This window comes from Somniosus microcephalus, unplaced genomic scaffold (genome assembly GCF_052327205.1).
Source record: "Somniosus microcephalus isolate GS21.2 unplaced genomic scaffold, FLI_Smic_1.0 unresolved_chr2, whole genome shotgun sequence".
Lineage (NCBI taxonomy): Eukaryota > Metazoa > Chordata > Chondrichthyes > Squaliformes > Somniosidae > Somniosus > Somniosus microcephalus.
In genome coordinates this window covers 31,554,339-31,572,104 of record NW_028225180.1, presented here as the reverse complement: position 1 = coordinate 31,572,104, position 17,766 = coordinate 31,554,339, and the positions used below count along the sequence as shown (strand labels likewise).

Sequence of the window (17,766 nt, the reverse complement as noted above, 5' to 3'; positions counted from 1 at the left end):
GGTTTGAGTACAGGAACAAGGATGTCTTGCTGCAGTTGTACAGGGCCTTGGTGAGACTACATCTTGAGTATTGTGTGCAGTTTTGCTTGCCTTATCTGAGGAAGGATGTTCTTGCCATGGAAGGAGTTCAGCGATGATTCACCAGGCTGAAAACTGGGAGGGCAGGAACGACGTATGAGGAGAGATTGGGTCAATTTGTCTTGTACTCGCTGGAGTTTAGAAGAATGAGAGGGTATCTCATTGATACTTATAAAATTCTAACAGGACTAAACAGACTAGATGCAGGAAGGATGTTCCCGATGGTCGGGGAGTCCAGAACCAGGGGTCACCATCTAAGGATAAGGAGCAAGCCATTTAGGACAGAGATGTGGAGGAACTTCTTCACACAGAGAGTGGTGAAACTCTGAAATTCTCTACCACAGAAGGCAGTAGAGGCCAATTCATTAAATATATTCAAGAAGGAGTTGGATATATTTCTTAACGCTAAAGGGATCAAGGGATATGGGGAGAAAGCAGGGACAGGGTACTGCATTTGGATGAGCAGCCATGATCGCATTGAATGGCGGAGCAGGCTCGAGGCGCCGAATGGCCCACTCCTGCTCCTATCTTCTATGTTTCAACTTGGTCTAGCCGCACGTCCCGCACTCAGCTGAACCACGTGCACATTCAGCACTCAAACCCTGATCCACTGTTTTTTCTGCACTCACCCTGACACACCCACACGTCCCGCACTCACCCTGACCCTTCCGCACTCATCCTGACCCACCCGCACCCTCCCTGGTCCACCCGCACATCCTGCACTCACCACCTGATAAACAAACAGCGGAAATATTTTTCACGACTTTAGAATTTACAAATTCGATGGCCTTGTCTCTCGATTTAGTATCAGCGGTGCAATGAATATATTTTGAATAAACATATGTCTGTTCTATTCTAATATGCCCTGCTATAACCTGAAATTAATTTTTTTACAGCTAACAAGTTGCCTGAGATGGGGCATTCATCAAGTAAACCAAGCAGTGCTAGAAAACAATCCCAGATTCAAGGCCCTCCTCTTGGGGAAGGTGATCAGGTCCCAGGAACTGGTGCAAGTGAACTGAGTCAGATTCAAGTCCCTGCTCCTGGGGAAGATGATCAGGCTGCAGGAATAGGTACAAGTGAACAAAGTCAGGTTCAAGGCACTGCTCCTGGGAAAGGTGATCAGGTCGCAAGAACTGGTACAAGTGAACAGAGTCAGATTCAATACCCTTCTCCTGGGGAAGGTGATCAGACTGCAGGAACCGGTACAAGTGAACAGAGTCAGATTCAAGGTCCTGCTCCTGGGGAAGGTGATCACGCCTCAGGAACCGCTACATGTGAACAGGGCCAGGAAAATTGTCCTGCTCCTGGGGAAAGTGATCAGGCCCCAGGAACCAGTACAAGTGAACAGAGTCAGATTCAATGCCCTGCTAGTGGGGAAGGAGATCAGGCCACAGGAACTGGTACAAGTGAAAATATTCATTCCCCCGGAGATTTATTAAGTACGAATGCTACAAGATTTGAACAAAAAACAGGTTAGTAGAATGAAACTCACTTCAAATAAAACATCTCTGATCATTTCAACCACTACAACTAAACTCAATCCATTCATTTATTGACCTGATAAAAATATATAATATAGTTACAAATATGAAACTTTTGTCAACGGCTATATTTGTGGCATATTCTGGTTCCTGTTCTCTGCCCCTATACTTTATTGATTCGGGGATTTTTTTAGACAAAAATGCCCAGGGGCTAGAAATTGCTTTTAGTGCGCAGGATGGTCACCGCCCTTTTAATGCGCACAGAATCATGCGGCCTCATAGAAGGCCTTAAATGTGCCCGTTCCTTGAGTTTAAGTAAAGTAAGTGTGTTGTCAGCGCCACTTGTGCTGTGGATTGGCCACACGCAGATTAAGTGTCATAAACTTCACCATTTCTGAAGCCAGATATAGAGAAACTGCGCCTCTAAAAGTGGGGGAGCTCTCTGTCTGTACGCAACTGAAAGTGAAGATTGTGAACAATGGACGGCACAGCAGACGCAGCAAGGGCCGCCCAATTTTCAGACACTGAATTTGAGGGTTTGCAGGTGGGTTCCAGGAATAGGGACTTCTTCTATCCACCCGGCGCCAGGAAGATATCCAGGCAAGCTGTGATTTAGGAGAGTTAGCAGAAATATAGCCCTAGAACAGATGCATTGCGGGAAGAAGTACTACCACCTCACATGGAAACCCAAGGTAAGACTACTAACTAAGTTATATCATTACTCTCACGTTAGCCTTGCAATACCTGTTGCCCCGGCACTATCAACTCTTCCCTCTCCAATTACCAGAACTCTCCTCGATTCACTGCAAATTCCTATCTGTGTATTCGGCAGCCCAGTCGCAGCAGCAATATCTTCTGGATATGGGGAATACATTTTAATAGTTTCTGCTAAATGACATAATGACACAACAGGTTGAATAGAAACATATAACTCAAAAGGTTTCCCGTTGCCATGGCTTAATAAATGATTTTAATATTGACAATGCCTGTTTCACTTCCTTTTATAATATAGAATATTGTTCATTTGTTCAGTCCTCCCAGCACTGGGGGGGGGGGCGTAAAGTAACCATTCACTCATGTCCGCCTGCCATTCTCGCCAGTTTCAACAAACACAGTGAGAACACATTCCAATTCATCTGCCAAATCATTAGCAAAACCATGGAGATTCGCCAGTAACGAATTATAGTTCTTATTTATAATGCGCACTTTCTGTAAGCGTCACAATTATTGCTGCCCTCGTCCCTTGTCACATTCACTTCCTACTTTCAGTGGGGTGTCGGTGTGAGGCTGGGTCAGTGGGGTGATGGTGTAAGGCCGAGTCAGTGGTGTCTCGGTCAAGGGCTGGGTCAGTGGGGTGTCGGTGTAGGGCTGTGTCAGTGGGGTGTCGGTGTGGGACTGGGTCAGTAGGGTGGCAGTGTAGGGCTGATTCAGTATGTTGTCGGTAATGGGCTGACTTAGTGGCCTCTCGGTGTAGGGCTGGGTCAGTATGGTGTCGGTGAGGGGCTGAGTCAGTAGCGTGTCGGTGTAGGGCAGGATCAGTGGGGTGTAGGTGTAGGGGTGGGTCAGTGGGCTGTTGATGTGGGGCTGTGTCAGTGGGGTGTCGGTGTGCGGCTGGATCAGTGGGGTGTCTGTGCGGGGCTGTGTCAGTAGGGTGGTAGTTTAGCACTGTGTCAGTAGGGTGTTGGTGTGGAGCTGAGTCAGTTGCGTGTCGGTGTAGCGCTGGATCAGTGGGGTGTCTGTGTGGGGCTGGATCAGTGGGGTGTCTGTGTAGGGCTGGGTCAGTAGGGTGTCGGTTTAGGGTGGGTCAGTAGGCTGTCAGTGTAGGCTGGGTCAGTATGGTGTCGGTTTAGCGCTGGATCACTGTGTTGTCGGTGTGGGGCTGGGCCAGTAGGGTGTCAGTTTAGGGTGGGTCAGTAGGGTGTCAGTGTAGGGCTGTATCAGTGGGGTGTCGGTGTAGGGCTCCGACAGTGGGCTGTCGTTGTAGGGCTGGGTCAGTAGTGTGTCGGTGCAGGGCTTGGTCAGTAGTGATCGGTATATGGCTGGATCAATGGGGTGTCGATGTAGGGCTGAATCAGTGGGGTGTCGATGTAGAGCTGGGTCAATGTGGCTTCGGTGTAGGGCTGGGTCAGTAGGGTTTTGAAGTGGGGCTGTGTCAGTAGGGTGTCAGTGTAGGGCTGTATCAGTGGGGTTTTGGTGTAGGGCTGGAGCAGCGGGGTGTCGATGTAGGGCTGGGTCACTAGTGTGTCGGTATAGGGCTGGGTCAGTAGTGTGTCACTGTAGGGCTGGGTCAGTATTGTGTCTGTGTAGGACTGGATCAGTGGCGTATCCATGTAGACCTGAGTAAGTACGGTGTTGCTATAGGGCTGGGTCAGTAGAGTGTCAGTGTAGCGCTCTATCAGTGGGTTGTTGATGTAGGGCTGGGTCTGTGTGGTGTTGGTGTAGGGCTGTGTCAGTAGGGTTTCAGTGTAGAACTGGATCAGTGGGGAGTTGGTGTAGGGCTCGGTCCCTGTGGTTTTGAAGTAGGGCTGGGTCTGTGTGGTGTTCGTGTAGGGCTGGGTCAGTTGGCTGTCGGTGTAGGGCTGGGTCAGTGGGGTTTCGGTGTGGGACTGGGTCCGTAGTGTGTTGTTGCAGGGCTGGAGTGGGAGGAGACTTGCACAAGTTGAGTCAATTGGCCAAATTGTGTGCTGTACATTCTATGTAATTCTATGTAAAGTGGGAAGCGACAATATCACATTTTCTGAAGCAGTTATCTAAAACGGAACTATTGGAAGCTTTGTTCTTATTTTGAAGCCTGCAACACGCACACTCCTCCAGTGGAACTGGGAGATTCCAGTCACCAGCTAGAGGATGTGGAAAGTTATGTTAACTAGAAATGAGTATAACCATTTCTAAAATATTTATCTGCAAATGGGAATTATGTATTTCAGAGGAGAGAGTTTGATCAAAGAGACTCGCCCAGTTTGACACGTTGGTGAAGAGTTAGACATGTTTATATCCATCTCCCCGTCTTCGCTCGGTGTCCCAAATTTCTGCCGATCTTTCTCATAACTACAGGTTTGAATCTCTCCAATCGTGTTTCAGCTCCTGCCACAACACTGAATTGGCAATATACAAAGTCACAAATGAAACCTTCTATGACTGAACGTAGTAAACCATTTCTTCTCGACTTCTGCAGTCTTTGACACAGTCGAGCACAACATCATCCAACACCTCTCCTCCATTGCCCAGCTCAGTGGGGCTGCCCTTGCTTATTTCTACTTTTACCCATCCAGTCCTATCCAGAGAATCTTCATCATCGGCTTCTCATCCTGCTCCCGGACTATTAACATTGGATTCCCCCATTGCTCGCCCCTTGCCTCCTCCTACTGTTCTACATGAAGACGTTATCCAAAGACCAGAGATCAGCTATCATGTGCAAGCACGTAACACTTTGCTCCACATCTCCACAACCTCTCTCCACCCACCCACTGTATCTTCTTGTCATGCTGTTTGTCTGAGATGAGCTACATATTTCTCAAATTAAACAGTTGGAAGATCGAAGACATGATCTTCAGCCCTCGCCACGAATTCTGCTCCCTTGCGAATGATTCCATCCCCGTTCCAGACAGTGTCTCGGATTGAACCGGACTGTTTACAACCTCAGCATTTGATGTAACCTCAAGCTGAGCTTCCGACCCGATATTCTCTCCATCTCAAAGACCGCCTACATCCAACTCTTTACTATTATGCAGCTTCGCACCTGCATCAGCCCACCTGCTGCTGAAATCCTCATCCATGCTTTTCTCACCCAGTGACTCGATTTTTCCAATACTCCCAGTCACTTTGCCCCTTTCACTCTTCGTAAATTTAAACGCATGAAAATCCCTGCTCACTGACCACCCCGTCCTTGTGAACCTACATTGGCTCCCGGTCCCTCGACACATCCAAATGAAAACTCCCATCATCGAGTTTAACTCCCTCAATGGGCTCATCGCTCACTCGCTCTGTAACTGCCTCCAGACTTACAATCCCCAACCTCTCTGCTCCTCCGACTCTGGCCTCTTGTGCATTTTCGTCCTCTCCTCCCCTGATCTATGAGGTCGAGGCCTTCGACTGTCCCGGTTCTCTGCGCTGAAATTCCCCACCTAAGCATATCCTCCTCCCTCCTCCTTTAAGACACTCCTAAAACACAGTTATTTGACTAATCTTTGACTAGCCTTCCTTCTACCCACTTTATTCAGCGTCCACCTTTTGTCTGATTCGGCTCCTGTGACGCGCCTTGCGATGTTTTTAGATGTTAAAAGCGCTGTAGAAATGTCAGATGTTGTTGTGTGTTTATTTTACTCGTGTCAGCGTGCGTGATACAGCAGATAAATGAATCTTAATAGGTTTCAAACTTGGGTTCAACTTAATTCTGGAGAATAACTTCAACTATATTTTGGATAATTTACTGATCCTAGACTGAATCACTTTTACATTTCCACAGTGGGGAAAGGAAAGGACGCTGACTGATAGATTGACTGGACACACTCACAGCGAGACACGTGGGGAAGTGGAGAATATTCACTGTAAAACAGCAGTCAAATCTACCACATATAGTAGTGATAATGGGGGACTTAATTATACTAATATAGACTGGGATAATAATACTGAAAAGGGCAGAGAGGGGGAAGAATGTCCGAAGTGTGTTCAGGAGAACATTCTTGATTAGTACATTTCCAGCCCAACGAGGAATTGCTGGATCTGGTTTTGGGGAATGAGGTGGGTCAAGTGTCAGTCGCGTAACATTTAGCGATCAGTGATCACAGTATCATAAGTTTTAGATTAGCTAGGGAAAAAAGACAGGCAACAGTCTAGAGTAAACATTGGAACTGGCCCGGCTAAATTGGTATCAAATATTGGCAGGCAAAATTGTAATCGAACAATGGGCATCTTTTAAAGAGGAGATGGTTCGGGTACAGTAGAGGTAAATTCCCACGAGGGGGAAAGGTAGGGCAACCAAAATCAGAGCTCTCTGGATGCCGAAAGAGAGAGAGTAAGATGAAGCAGAAAAAGGATGTCAGGTTTTACCAGGCTAAATATAAAAAGATCAGAGGGGAAGCGAAAAAGAAAATAAGAGGGGCAAAGAGAAAGTCTGAAAATAGACTGGCATGTAACATAAAAGGAAATCCAAAAATCTTCTATAGACGTATAAATAATAAATGGGTAGTAAGAGGAGCGTTGGTGCTGATTAGAATTCTGGATGGAGGCAGAGGGAATGGCTGAGGTACTAAATCAATACTTTGCATTTGTCTTTACCAAGGAAGAAGATGCTGCCAAAGTCATAGTGAAAGAGTAGGCCGTTGAGATACTGGATGGGATAACATGAAATAAGGGAAGGTACTAGAAAGGTTGGCTGTACTTAAAGTAGATAATTCAGCAGGACTGGTTGGGATGCATATTCGGATGCTGTGGGAGGCAAGGGTGGAATTTGCGGATGTACATAATCTTCCATATCTTCCAATCCTCCTTGGATGCGGGGCTGGTGTCAGAGGACTGGAGAATTACAAATATTACACCTTTGTTCTAAAAAGTGTGTAAGGATAAACCCAGCACCGTCACGCCAGTCAGTTTAAACTCGGTGGTGGGGAACCTTTTAGAAAAGATAATCCGGGACAAAATTAACAGTCACTTGGACAAATAAGGGTTAATTAAGGAAAGCAAGCACGAATTTGTTAAAGGCAAATCGTGTTTAATAACTTGATTGAGTTTTTTGATGAGATAACAGAGAGGGATGTTGAGGGCAATGCGTTTGATGTGGTGTACATGGACTCCCAAAAGGCGTTTGATAATGTATCACATAATAGGCTTGGCAGCAAAGTTTAAGCCCCTGGAATGAAAGGGACAGTGGCAGCATGAATACGAAATGGGCTAAGTGACAGGACACAGGGAATAGTGGTGAACGGTTGATTTTCGGAATTGAGGAAGGTACACAGTGGTGTTCCCCAGGGGTTGATAATAGGAGCACTGCTTATCTTGATATATATATTAATGACTTAGGCTTAGGTGTACAGGGCACAGTTTCAAAATTTGCAGGTAACACAAAACGTGTAATTACAGTGAACAGTGAGGAGGAGATTGATAGATTTGAAGAGGACATAGACAGGCTGAGGGAATGATTGGCCACGTGGCAAATGACATTTATTGCAGAAAAGTGCGAGATGATATATTTTGATTGGAAGGGCGAGGAGAGTTAATATAAACTAAAAGGTAGAATTCTAAAGGTTGTGCATGAACAGAGCGATCTGGGGTATACGTGAACAAGTCGATGAATGTGGAAGGGCATGCTGAGAAAGCGGTTAAAAGTGACTTCCGGATCCCAGGCTTCATAAATAGAGGTGAAGAGTTCAAAAGAAAAGAAGTTACGATTACAAAACTGGTTCGGCCTCAACTGGACTATTGAGTCGATTACTGGGCACCACACTTTAGGTAGGGCATGAAGGCCTTTGAGTAGGTGCAGAGAAGATTCATGAGAATGGTTCCAGGGATGAGGGACTTCAGTTACATGGATAGACTGGAGAAGCAGGTGTTGTTCGTCTTAGAGCAGAGAAGTTTGAGAGGACATTTGACTGAAGTGTTCAAATTCGTGAGGGTTCTCGACAGCGTAGATAATGAGAAACTGCTCCCATTGGTGGAAGGGTCGAGAACCAGAGGACAGAGATTCACGATGATTAGCAGAAGATTCAAAGGCACATGAGGAGAAACTTTTTGACGGAGCGAGTGGTTAGGATCTGGAATGCACTGGCTGAAAGTGTGGTGGAGGCTGATTCATTCGTTATTCTCAAAAGGGAATTGGATAAATACCCGATGGAAAAAGATGCAGTGCTACGGGAAAAGGGTGGGGTGTGAGACTCGCTGAAGTGCTCGTATTAGCGTGTCGGATGGGCTGTGCGGGCCGAATGGCCTCATTATGTGCTGTAAACATTCGATGATTCTATCTTTCTATGACTCTACGTAGCATGGGCTCATTAGCAGGTGCGGACACCATGAAAGATATGGTCAATATATTCATATAGAAGCACTAACCAGGACACATCTCCATAAACATACGGACAATGTCACTGTCCATGGAGACCAGAGGGATCGCACCAGCTACATATTCTGTATGGATAGATATTACATTCATAAAATACCAGAATTTAATATCAAACCTCGACAAAACAATAATATTAAAAAGCAATCTGTGAATAAAAATAATACAACAGCGCCACACTGTATAAAACCGAATGAGTGATCATTTAATCCATCAACGATCCCCCCACTCATTATTTCCATGCAGAATATTCTCTACCTCAGGAATAAGGCTGGTTTTGTCCTGCTCTGTGTGAGTAAATCTCACCAATGGGCGTTCCCAGTGCGGAGACTCGGCTGACGGTATCCCGTCTGGGATGCGGTTCTGGAGATCAGCGGGACTCACAGGATTTCACTGGGCAGCTGTCTGTGTCACACCTGATGTGGAGAGTTGATCGTAACACTCGGGAAATGTTCGATCCCAGAGCTGACAGCTGTTGTACTGATGGGGGAGGAGGGACCTTATATCATGTTTAACCAAGCAACGTTCTCCTTCTCATTTTAATATTTCTGTCTAACCCTCCTATTAATATTATATTTATTACAGAGCATGAGACTCTGGGAACGCCTGTCACCACCATGGCTGATGGTCCAAACAGGAGAGAAAATCCATCTTCAACAAGAATGAGAATGGACACAGGTGGGTTCACAATATTCTTTAAATATAATTTCCATCCTGACAAATGGTCCAGATCTCATGCAAGAACCTACAGCTCACACAGGAAGAGGACATTTATTATAAGAAATAGGAGTACGCCATTCGACCCTTCGAGCCTGCTATGTAATTCGTCCCCAATAATCTATCGAACTTTGTCTTGAATATAATCAGCGACTGAACATTAGCAGCCTCTGTGGTAGAGAATTCCGAAGATTCACAAATATTTGAGTGAAGATATTTCTCCTCGCTTTAGTCCTAAATGTCTGACGCATTTAGCCTGAGACTCTGACCCCTAGTACTAGACTCGCCAGGCAGTGGAAACATCCTCGCAGTAGCTACCCTTTCAAGCCCCTTAGGAACTTTATGTTCCAAACAAATCACCTCATGGAATTGTGCAGGGACTGAGTACAAAGCGGGAAGTGAGTGCCAATCTAGAGGGGCACTGCAGTCACAGGTGGAGTGATCCCTGAATACTGGAACTGTCCAATAGATGCCCACTGTTGGGGACTATAAGGTGGATAGAGCCTGTGAATCAGAGGATGGTCTGCCGGAGCATCAGTGTGACACCAGGGAGCCACCTCGAGTTTTTGGGGGCAGGAGGTTGAGAGCAGTTTACCCAAAGGAATAGGAGAACGATAAAAGTGTCTGATTCGACAGTTTGGGGAATAGACAGCTTCTGGTGCCAGCTCCAATAAAATGTTAGAACGGGTGTGACATTTTCTGGAAAGGCAAGGAGAGCAGAAAATACTTCCGGTAAAAACCAATAACACAACTAGAAATGCATTTTTTAAAAATATTTTTAAGTTGCGAGTGTCACTGGCAAGGTCAGCATTTATTGCCCATTCCTGGTTGCACTTGGAGGTAGGCTACTTTCTTGAATCGCTGCAGTCCACATGGTGAAGGTGCTCCTTCAAGCTTTTAGGTACGGAGTTCCAAGTTTCAAATCCAGTGACACTGAAGGAGCAGTGATGTCCACTGCCCAAGTTAAAATGTTGTGTCATTTTAAGGGGAACTTGGTGGTGATGGTGTTCCCTTGCACCTGCTTGCCTGGTCCTTCTAGTGATAAATGTTGTGGGTATGGGTGGTGCTGTCAAATGATGGCTTGGCGAGTTAGTTGAGTGCATCCTCTAGACAGCACACTGTAGCCACGGTACGCCATTGTTGGAGGGTGTGAATATTTAACCCAATGGATGAGGTGCTGATCCAGCAGAATGCTTTGCGCTGAATTGTGTCGAGGTTCATGAGGGTTGATGCCATTGCACTCATCCAGACAAATGGAGAATGTTCCGTCACTACCTTACATGCCTAGTAGGTGGGGGAAAGAATTTGAGATGAAGAGGTGAGCCACTTGGCACAGAATACCCAGCCTCTGACCTGCTCCAGTAGATATGATTTCTATGTAGCTGATACAGTACAATTATTGGATGATGTGGGGGACTTGGCGATGGTAATGTCATTGACTCTCATGGGAATGTGGTTAAGGAGATGGAGATTGTTGTGCATGTACCTTTAAGGGAATAACTGGTCTCAGACTGCAGTACTGGCAGTGACCACCCCTGTATAAAAGGCACTAACAGCCTTCTGTAGTTTCAGTTTCCCGTTTGTCTCCATTCAGTAAAGACTTGTTATGATCAACTCCTGCTGTCCATGTCTCAATTATACATGGACATAATATTGGCGACGAGCAGATACGAACTTACCTACAGTCTGCAACACCTCCTGGGATCCATTCCTGAAGCGAAGTGAGCAGAGGTCGAGGCCAGAAGGAAGAAAGAAGCAGTAGAAACGGGCGTCGACCGTGGGCATCCGCCCCTGCGTCAGCGGAGTTGAAGATTGCAGGAGAGGCTGTCGAGAGCGGGGCTTGGTTCCTGTCGATAGTGCTTCAGCTAATCGGGCTGGTGGCAGGTAGTAAACTGATCCTTCCTGGGCTGCGGCGGTCTAGAACTCGAGTGGGTGGCTTGCAACGGGGCCGAGCAGCGTTGTCGGGAAGAGGAGAGAGAGAGAGGGTGGAGCACACAGGGCGCGGCCGGTGCTATGAAGCCGGGCAGCGTACAGACCCGAGAAGAGGAAGGCAAGAGTCCCACTGGGTTGTTCCACGACGGAAAAATATTAAAATAACAAAATATATATATATTAAACGCGCAGAAAGCCGCAAGGAGCTGCAGGTTGCAACAGAAACCTTGGAAAGCAGCGCTAGCAGCAGCGGGGAAGAAGGCAAAGCGCGGGAGGCGCCATTTAGTTAAATCGGGAAAGAAGGCAAAGCGCGGGAGGAGCCATTTTAGATTTTCAAGATGCCAAAGACTGGCTGTGTCACTGCCTTTGATAATGCAATAGAGGACTGGACCACGTATGTGGAAAGAGTCGAGGTATATTGTGAGGCAAACGAAATAGCCGATAAGAAAAAGGCATTGGTACTGCTAAACTTAATGGGCACAAGAACGTACGGCTTATTGCGGGACCTGATTGCTCCAGCCAAACCGAAGGCGAAGAGTTTTAACGAAATTATTGCTATCCTACAGGAACACCTAAACCCTGCACCGCTGCTGATAGCAGAAAGATTTAAATTTCACAGGAGAACTCAGCTTAAAGATGAGAGCAATGCTGAGTACCTTACAGAACTACACAATCTATCAAAGCACTCCCAGTTCGGAGCAGGACTGGCAGATACCCTACGGGACAAATTTGTCTGTGGACTCCGGAGTAAAGAAACCCAGAAGAGGTTACTCTCAGAGAAAGAGCTGACGCTAGATAAGGCTTTCAGCGTGGCAGTATCGTACGAAGCAGCAGCCAGGGGAGCTGCAGAAATACAACAAAAGCCACAGGAATACGACACCCACGAAATGACACGGGGATTTGCAAAATGTTATTGCTGCGGCAAAACTAACCATGACCAGAAGGACTGCTGGTCCAAAGACAAAATATGCAGGCAATGCGGAAAGATGGGACACATTGCATGAGTTTGCAGGTCTGGGAAGAAGACCAACAACAACAAAAATGATACTAAGGAACCGTACAGGAAAGTACAAAAGATGACGGACAGTAGTTCCGAAGACCAGATGAGTGATAGTGAATCCGGGAACAAGAGACTAAGCTGTCTCAAACTTCACAATGTAATCGCAAAAGCGGATCACCGAACCATTTGGGTCGCCCTCACGATAGCAGGGACCCAAGTCAAAATCGGATTGGATACAGGATCAGCTCTAACCATCATGAATCGACGAGACTACGAGCGGCTATTCTCACACATACCCTTGAGAGAGACATCCATTGTCTTGAGGATGTATACGGTGGAAAAGTATACCCCAGAAGAAAAATAAGTGTGCCTGTCGAATACAACGGCAAGAAAATAAGGAAATTGTATCTCTACATTCTGCAAGATGGTGGACCACTGTTATTGGGACGTGAATGGATCAGAAAGATAAGTTTAGACTGGCACTCCATTCAGGCACTGACGGTGGCGGGTAAAAAAGATGACGACGTCACTTCTGGACGATTGTCAACAATCTTAGCTGATGCCAAAGAGGTAATTCAATAAGAACTGGGCACTCTTAAAGGTGTAACCGCCTCGATAAAAATAGAGGAGAATGCAACTCCCAAGTTTTTCAAAGCAAGACCGGTACCATATGCAATTCGCCCAAGCCGCCGAGGCAGAGCTGGAGAATCTGGAGCATGCAGACGTGTTATCTAAGGTAGACTGGAGCGAGTGGGCGACACCCATCATTCCTGTCACGAAGAAAACGCTAAGCAAAAGGTCTGAGGAGCCAAGGAAGGTTCGCATCTGTGGGGACTTCAAGTTGATGGTGAACCCAGTCCTTCACACAGTACAATATCCTCTTCCAAGGATAGAAGATATCTTCGCCTCACTATCTGGCGGGAAGCATTTTACAAAAATTGACCTAGCACAAGCATATTTGCAGATGGAGGTTGAAGAATCCTCTAGGAAGTATCTCACGATAAACACTCACAAAGGTCTTTACCAGTATAATCGACTGGTATTCGGAGTAGCATCAGCTCCGGCGATCTGGCAAAGAGCGATGGAACAAGTCCTGCAAGGGATTCCGGGGACTCAGTGTTACTTAGACGACATCCTAGTGACAGGTGAAGATGACAGTGCACACCTTGCCAACCTAAAGCAGGTGCTCACTAGACTACGTGAACATGGGCTGCGAGCCAACCGCCCCAAGTGCGAGTTTTTTAAGAAACAGATATCGTATTGTGGCCACGTGATTGATGAAGAGGGGTTGCATAAGTCCCCTGACAAAATTGAAGTGGTAGTTATGGCTCCAGCGCCTGAAAATGTGTCACAACTGAGGTAATTCCTCGGATTGGTGAATTACTACCATAAATTTTTGCCGAATTTGTCCACAATTCTGCATCCATTGAACGCCCTACTATGAACGGGAGTAGCATGGAAATGGAGCGATGAATGTAAGCGGGCCTTTCAGCAGTGTAAGGACCTAATCACTTCAAGAAAAGTATTGGCTCACTACATCCCATCACTACCGATAAGGCTGGCTTGTGATGCGTCTCCCTATGGCATTGGGGCGGTACTGTCACATAAATTCCTTAATGGTTCAGAGAGGCCGATAGCTTTTGCGTCACGCTCGTTAACTTCAGCCGAGCGTAACTACGCTGAGATTGACAGAGAGGCCCTCAGCCTGGTGTGGGGGGTGAAGAAGTTCAATCACTACCTGCACGGTCAGAAATTTACACTACTAACGGATCATCAACCTCTCGTCTCCATTTTCAGCCCTCAGAAGGGCGTACCGATAATGACGGCACAACGGCTGCAGAGGTGGTCCCTTTTTCGAGGGGCACACCACTAAGACATCGAGTATAAGGGAACTAAACAGCATGGGAATGCTGATGGATTGTCACGCCTACCGTTACCGACGGTGGAAGAAGAACTGGCGGTGGATCCAGTGGAGTTATTCCACTCGACCATAGTCGAATGACTCCCTGTGATGAATGCAAACATAGAAAAGGAAACACGAAATGACCCGACACTCTCCTGGGTCTATGATTTAATGGTGAAGGGATGGCCAACACATGGCGAACCACTGCTGCCAGCATTCTCGCCGAGAAGAGAACAGCTGTCAGTGTGCAGGGGGACCTTGATGTGTGGATCCAGAGTAGTAATTCCACCTAAATTGACGGATAGAGTGCTCAATGAGCTTCATCAGGGTCATCTGGTTGGGGTAAAAATGAAGAACTTAGCCAGAGCGTTTGTTTGGTGGCCGGGAATCGATAGAGAAATCGAAATGATGACCAAGAGCTGTACAGGATGCCAGAAGGCCCAAAACGCCCCACCACAAGTTCCTCTACATCCATGGGAGTGGCCCTCATCTCCATGGCAAAGGGTGCACATTGATTTTGCTGGTCCCTTTATGGATTCGATGTTTTTAATTGCGATGGATGCACATTCAAAGTGGCCAGTGGTAATAAAAATGTCCCCAACCACCACAGAAAAAACTATCACAGTCTTACGAACCATATTCACCAGAAATGGGCTGCCTGAACAGATTTGCTCTGACAATGGACCACAGTTTGTGTCTGAAGAGTTCCAGAGGTTTTTAAAGAACATGGCTTTGGACATGAAAAAGTCACATCGAGCCCAGTCGACCGTGCAAAGTGCGCCTCATTAACATCTGGGGAAGTGTGTCAAAATTTGGAGAGCTGTCCCACAGAATAGGCAAGCAACAGCCTGTCAAAATCATACTCACAGAATCATAGCTTTCAGCTAATGTCCCAGAATATGCCATCATCACCAGATGAGGCGTAAAGCTCACTTTGCCATTACCATCAAGCCAGGGGGCCAAAACTGGTTCAATGAAGAGTGCAGAAGAGCATGCCAGGAGCAGTAGCATGAGTACCTAAACAGCATGCTACAGACATAAGTAATCGATTCAACAACCAGCGGATCAGAACAAAGCTCCGCAGTCCTGCCATATCCGTCGTGAATTTTTGTGGACAATTCAACAACTATTGGAAGGAAGAGGCTCCATGAATATTCCCATCCTCAATGCTGGAGGAGCCAAGCACGGAAGTGCAAAAGACAAGGCAGAAGCGTTCACAACCATCTTCAGCCTCCTCTGGAATTCATCACCATCACAGAAGCCAGTCTTCAGGCAATTTGATTCACTCCACGTGATATCAAGAAACGGCTGAGTGCACTGGATACATCAAAGGCTTTGGGCCCGAAAACTTCCCGGCTGTTGTGCTGACGGCTTGTGCTCCAGCATGAGCCGCATGTCTAGCCAAGCTGTTCCAGTACAGCTTTAACATTATCATCCAACCGAGAATTTGGAAAACTGCCCAGGTATGTCCTGTCCACAAAAAGCAAGACAAATCCAATTCTGCCAATTAGCATCCCATCAGTGTGCTTGCCATCATAAGCCAGTGATGGAAGGTGTCGTCGCAGTGCTATCAAGCACCACTTACTCACCAATAACCTGCTCACTGATGCACAGTTTGGGTTCTGCCAGGACCACTTGGCTCCAGACCTCATTAGAACCTTGGTCCAAACATGGAGAAAGGAGCTGAGTTCCAGAGATGAGATAAGAGTGACTGTTCTTGACATCAAGGAAGCATTTGACCGAGCACGGCACCAAGGAGACCTAGTAAAATTGAAGTGAATGGGATACAGGGAAAACTCTCCACGAGCTGTAGTCATAACGAGCACAAAGATAGGTGGTTGTGTTTTTTGGAGGCCAATCATCACAGCCCCAGGGAATCGCTGCAGGAGTTACTCAGTGCAGTGCCTAGGCCCAAACATCTACAACTGCTTCAATTAATGAACTTCCGTCCATCATAATGTCAAACATGGGGATGTTCGTTGATGATTGCACAGTATACAGTTCCATTCGCAACTACTCAGATAATGAAGCAGCCCATGTCCACATGCAGCAAGATCTCGACAACATTTAGGCTTGCGCTGATATGTGACAGGTAATAATCGGGTCCCAGGAGTGCCAATGAATGATTATCTCCAACAAGTGTGAATCTAACAACCACCCTTGAAATTTAACGGCGTGCCATCGCCGAATCCCCCACCAGCAATATCCTGGGGCTCATCATTGACTAGAAATTTAACTGGACAAGCCACATAAAAAATGTGACTACAAGAGAAGCTCAGAGGCTGGGTATTCTGCGGCGAGTGTCTCACCTCCTGTATCCCCAAAGCCTTTCCTCCATCTACAAGACACAAGTCAAAAGCGTGATGGAATATTCTCCACTTTCCTGGATGAGTGAAGCTCCAGCAACACTCAAGAAGCTCGACACCATCCAAGACAAAGCAGTCCGCTTCATTGCACAGCATCAACCATCATAAACATTCACTCCCTCCACCATCGGTGCATCCTTTATGCAGTGTGTACCATCTACAAGATGCACTGCAGCAACTCGCCAATGCTTTTTCGGCAGCACCTCCCAAACCCGCGACCTCCAACACCTAGAAGGAAAATGGCAGCTGGCGCACAGGAACTCTATCACCTACTTCCCCCAATCAAACACCATCCTGACTTGGAAGTATAGCGCCGTTCCTTCATTGTCGCTGGAACAAAATCATGGAAGTTCGCCATTAACAGCACTGTGAGATTACCTTAACCACAGGGACTGCAGCGGTTCAAGAAGGTGGCTCAGCTCCTCCACATCAAGGTCAATTAGGGATGGGCAATAAATGCCCGCCTTGCCAGCGACTCCCACATCCCAGGTATGAAAAAAAGATCAATGCCTGACACTTGTGTGGTTCGAATATTCTTTTCCAGTTATCAGCCCAAACCTCGATGTTATCCATGTTTTGCTGTATGCGGGCATGGACTATTTCATTATCTGAGGAATTACCAACAGAGGTAAACTCACTGAGCAATCATCAATGAGCAGCCCCACCTCTGATGGAGCGAAGGTGAATCAGCTTGAGATAGTTGCGGCTAGTACGTTGCCCTGGTATGAGAAATATTTTGAGGTAATTGAATGTCAGACAATAGACTGAAAAACAAGGCATCAAGTGGGTGATTTCTGGATTTTTTTGCACTGGTCTGCTTAAGGCGGCAGTCAACGTGTGACTTCAATGTTGGAGCAGCACAGAAGGATTCACGTTGTTGGGACATAGAAACATAGAAACAGAGAAGATGGGAGCAGGAGTTGGCCATTCGGCCCCTCGAGACTGTTCTGCCATTTAATGTGATCATGACTGATCATCCAAATTCCGTACCCCTGTCCATGTTTTCTGCCCATATCCCTTGATCCCTTTAGCCTTAAGATATTAGAGTGAGTTCGGGGAAAAGGGAAGGGACGGCCACGATCTGAACAGACCATGAATAATGGTTTTCAGAAAAGCTGGATGCAGCAGGCGAAAGAGAATCAGTTGAAATGTCCGGAGTTTGGGGAAATCCTGATCTGAGTATATAAGGGAGTTTAATTATTACAACTTCTTTTGAGCAGGATCAACAGATTTAT

The 17,766-nt window shown here is 46.6% G+C and overlaps 1 protein-coding gene across 1 annotated transcript in view; it reads left to right on the top strand.

Moving 5' to 3' along the window:
• The window catches only part of LOC147092421 (NACHT, LRR and PYD domains-containing protein 3-like), a 73,152-nt gene that overhangs the window by 27,230 nt on the left and 28,156 nt on the right, over positions 1-17,766 (top strand). The window contains exons 2-3 of the mRNA XM_085975914.1: positions 975-1,553; positions 9,199-9,291. Coding sequence (XP_085832040.1) covers positions 992-1,553; positions 9,199-9,291 — 655 coding nt within the window. The 5' untranslated portion in view covers positions 975-991. The remainder of the gene's footprint in view (positions 1-974; positions 1,554-9,198; positions 9,292-17,766) is intronic.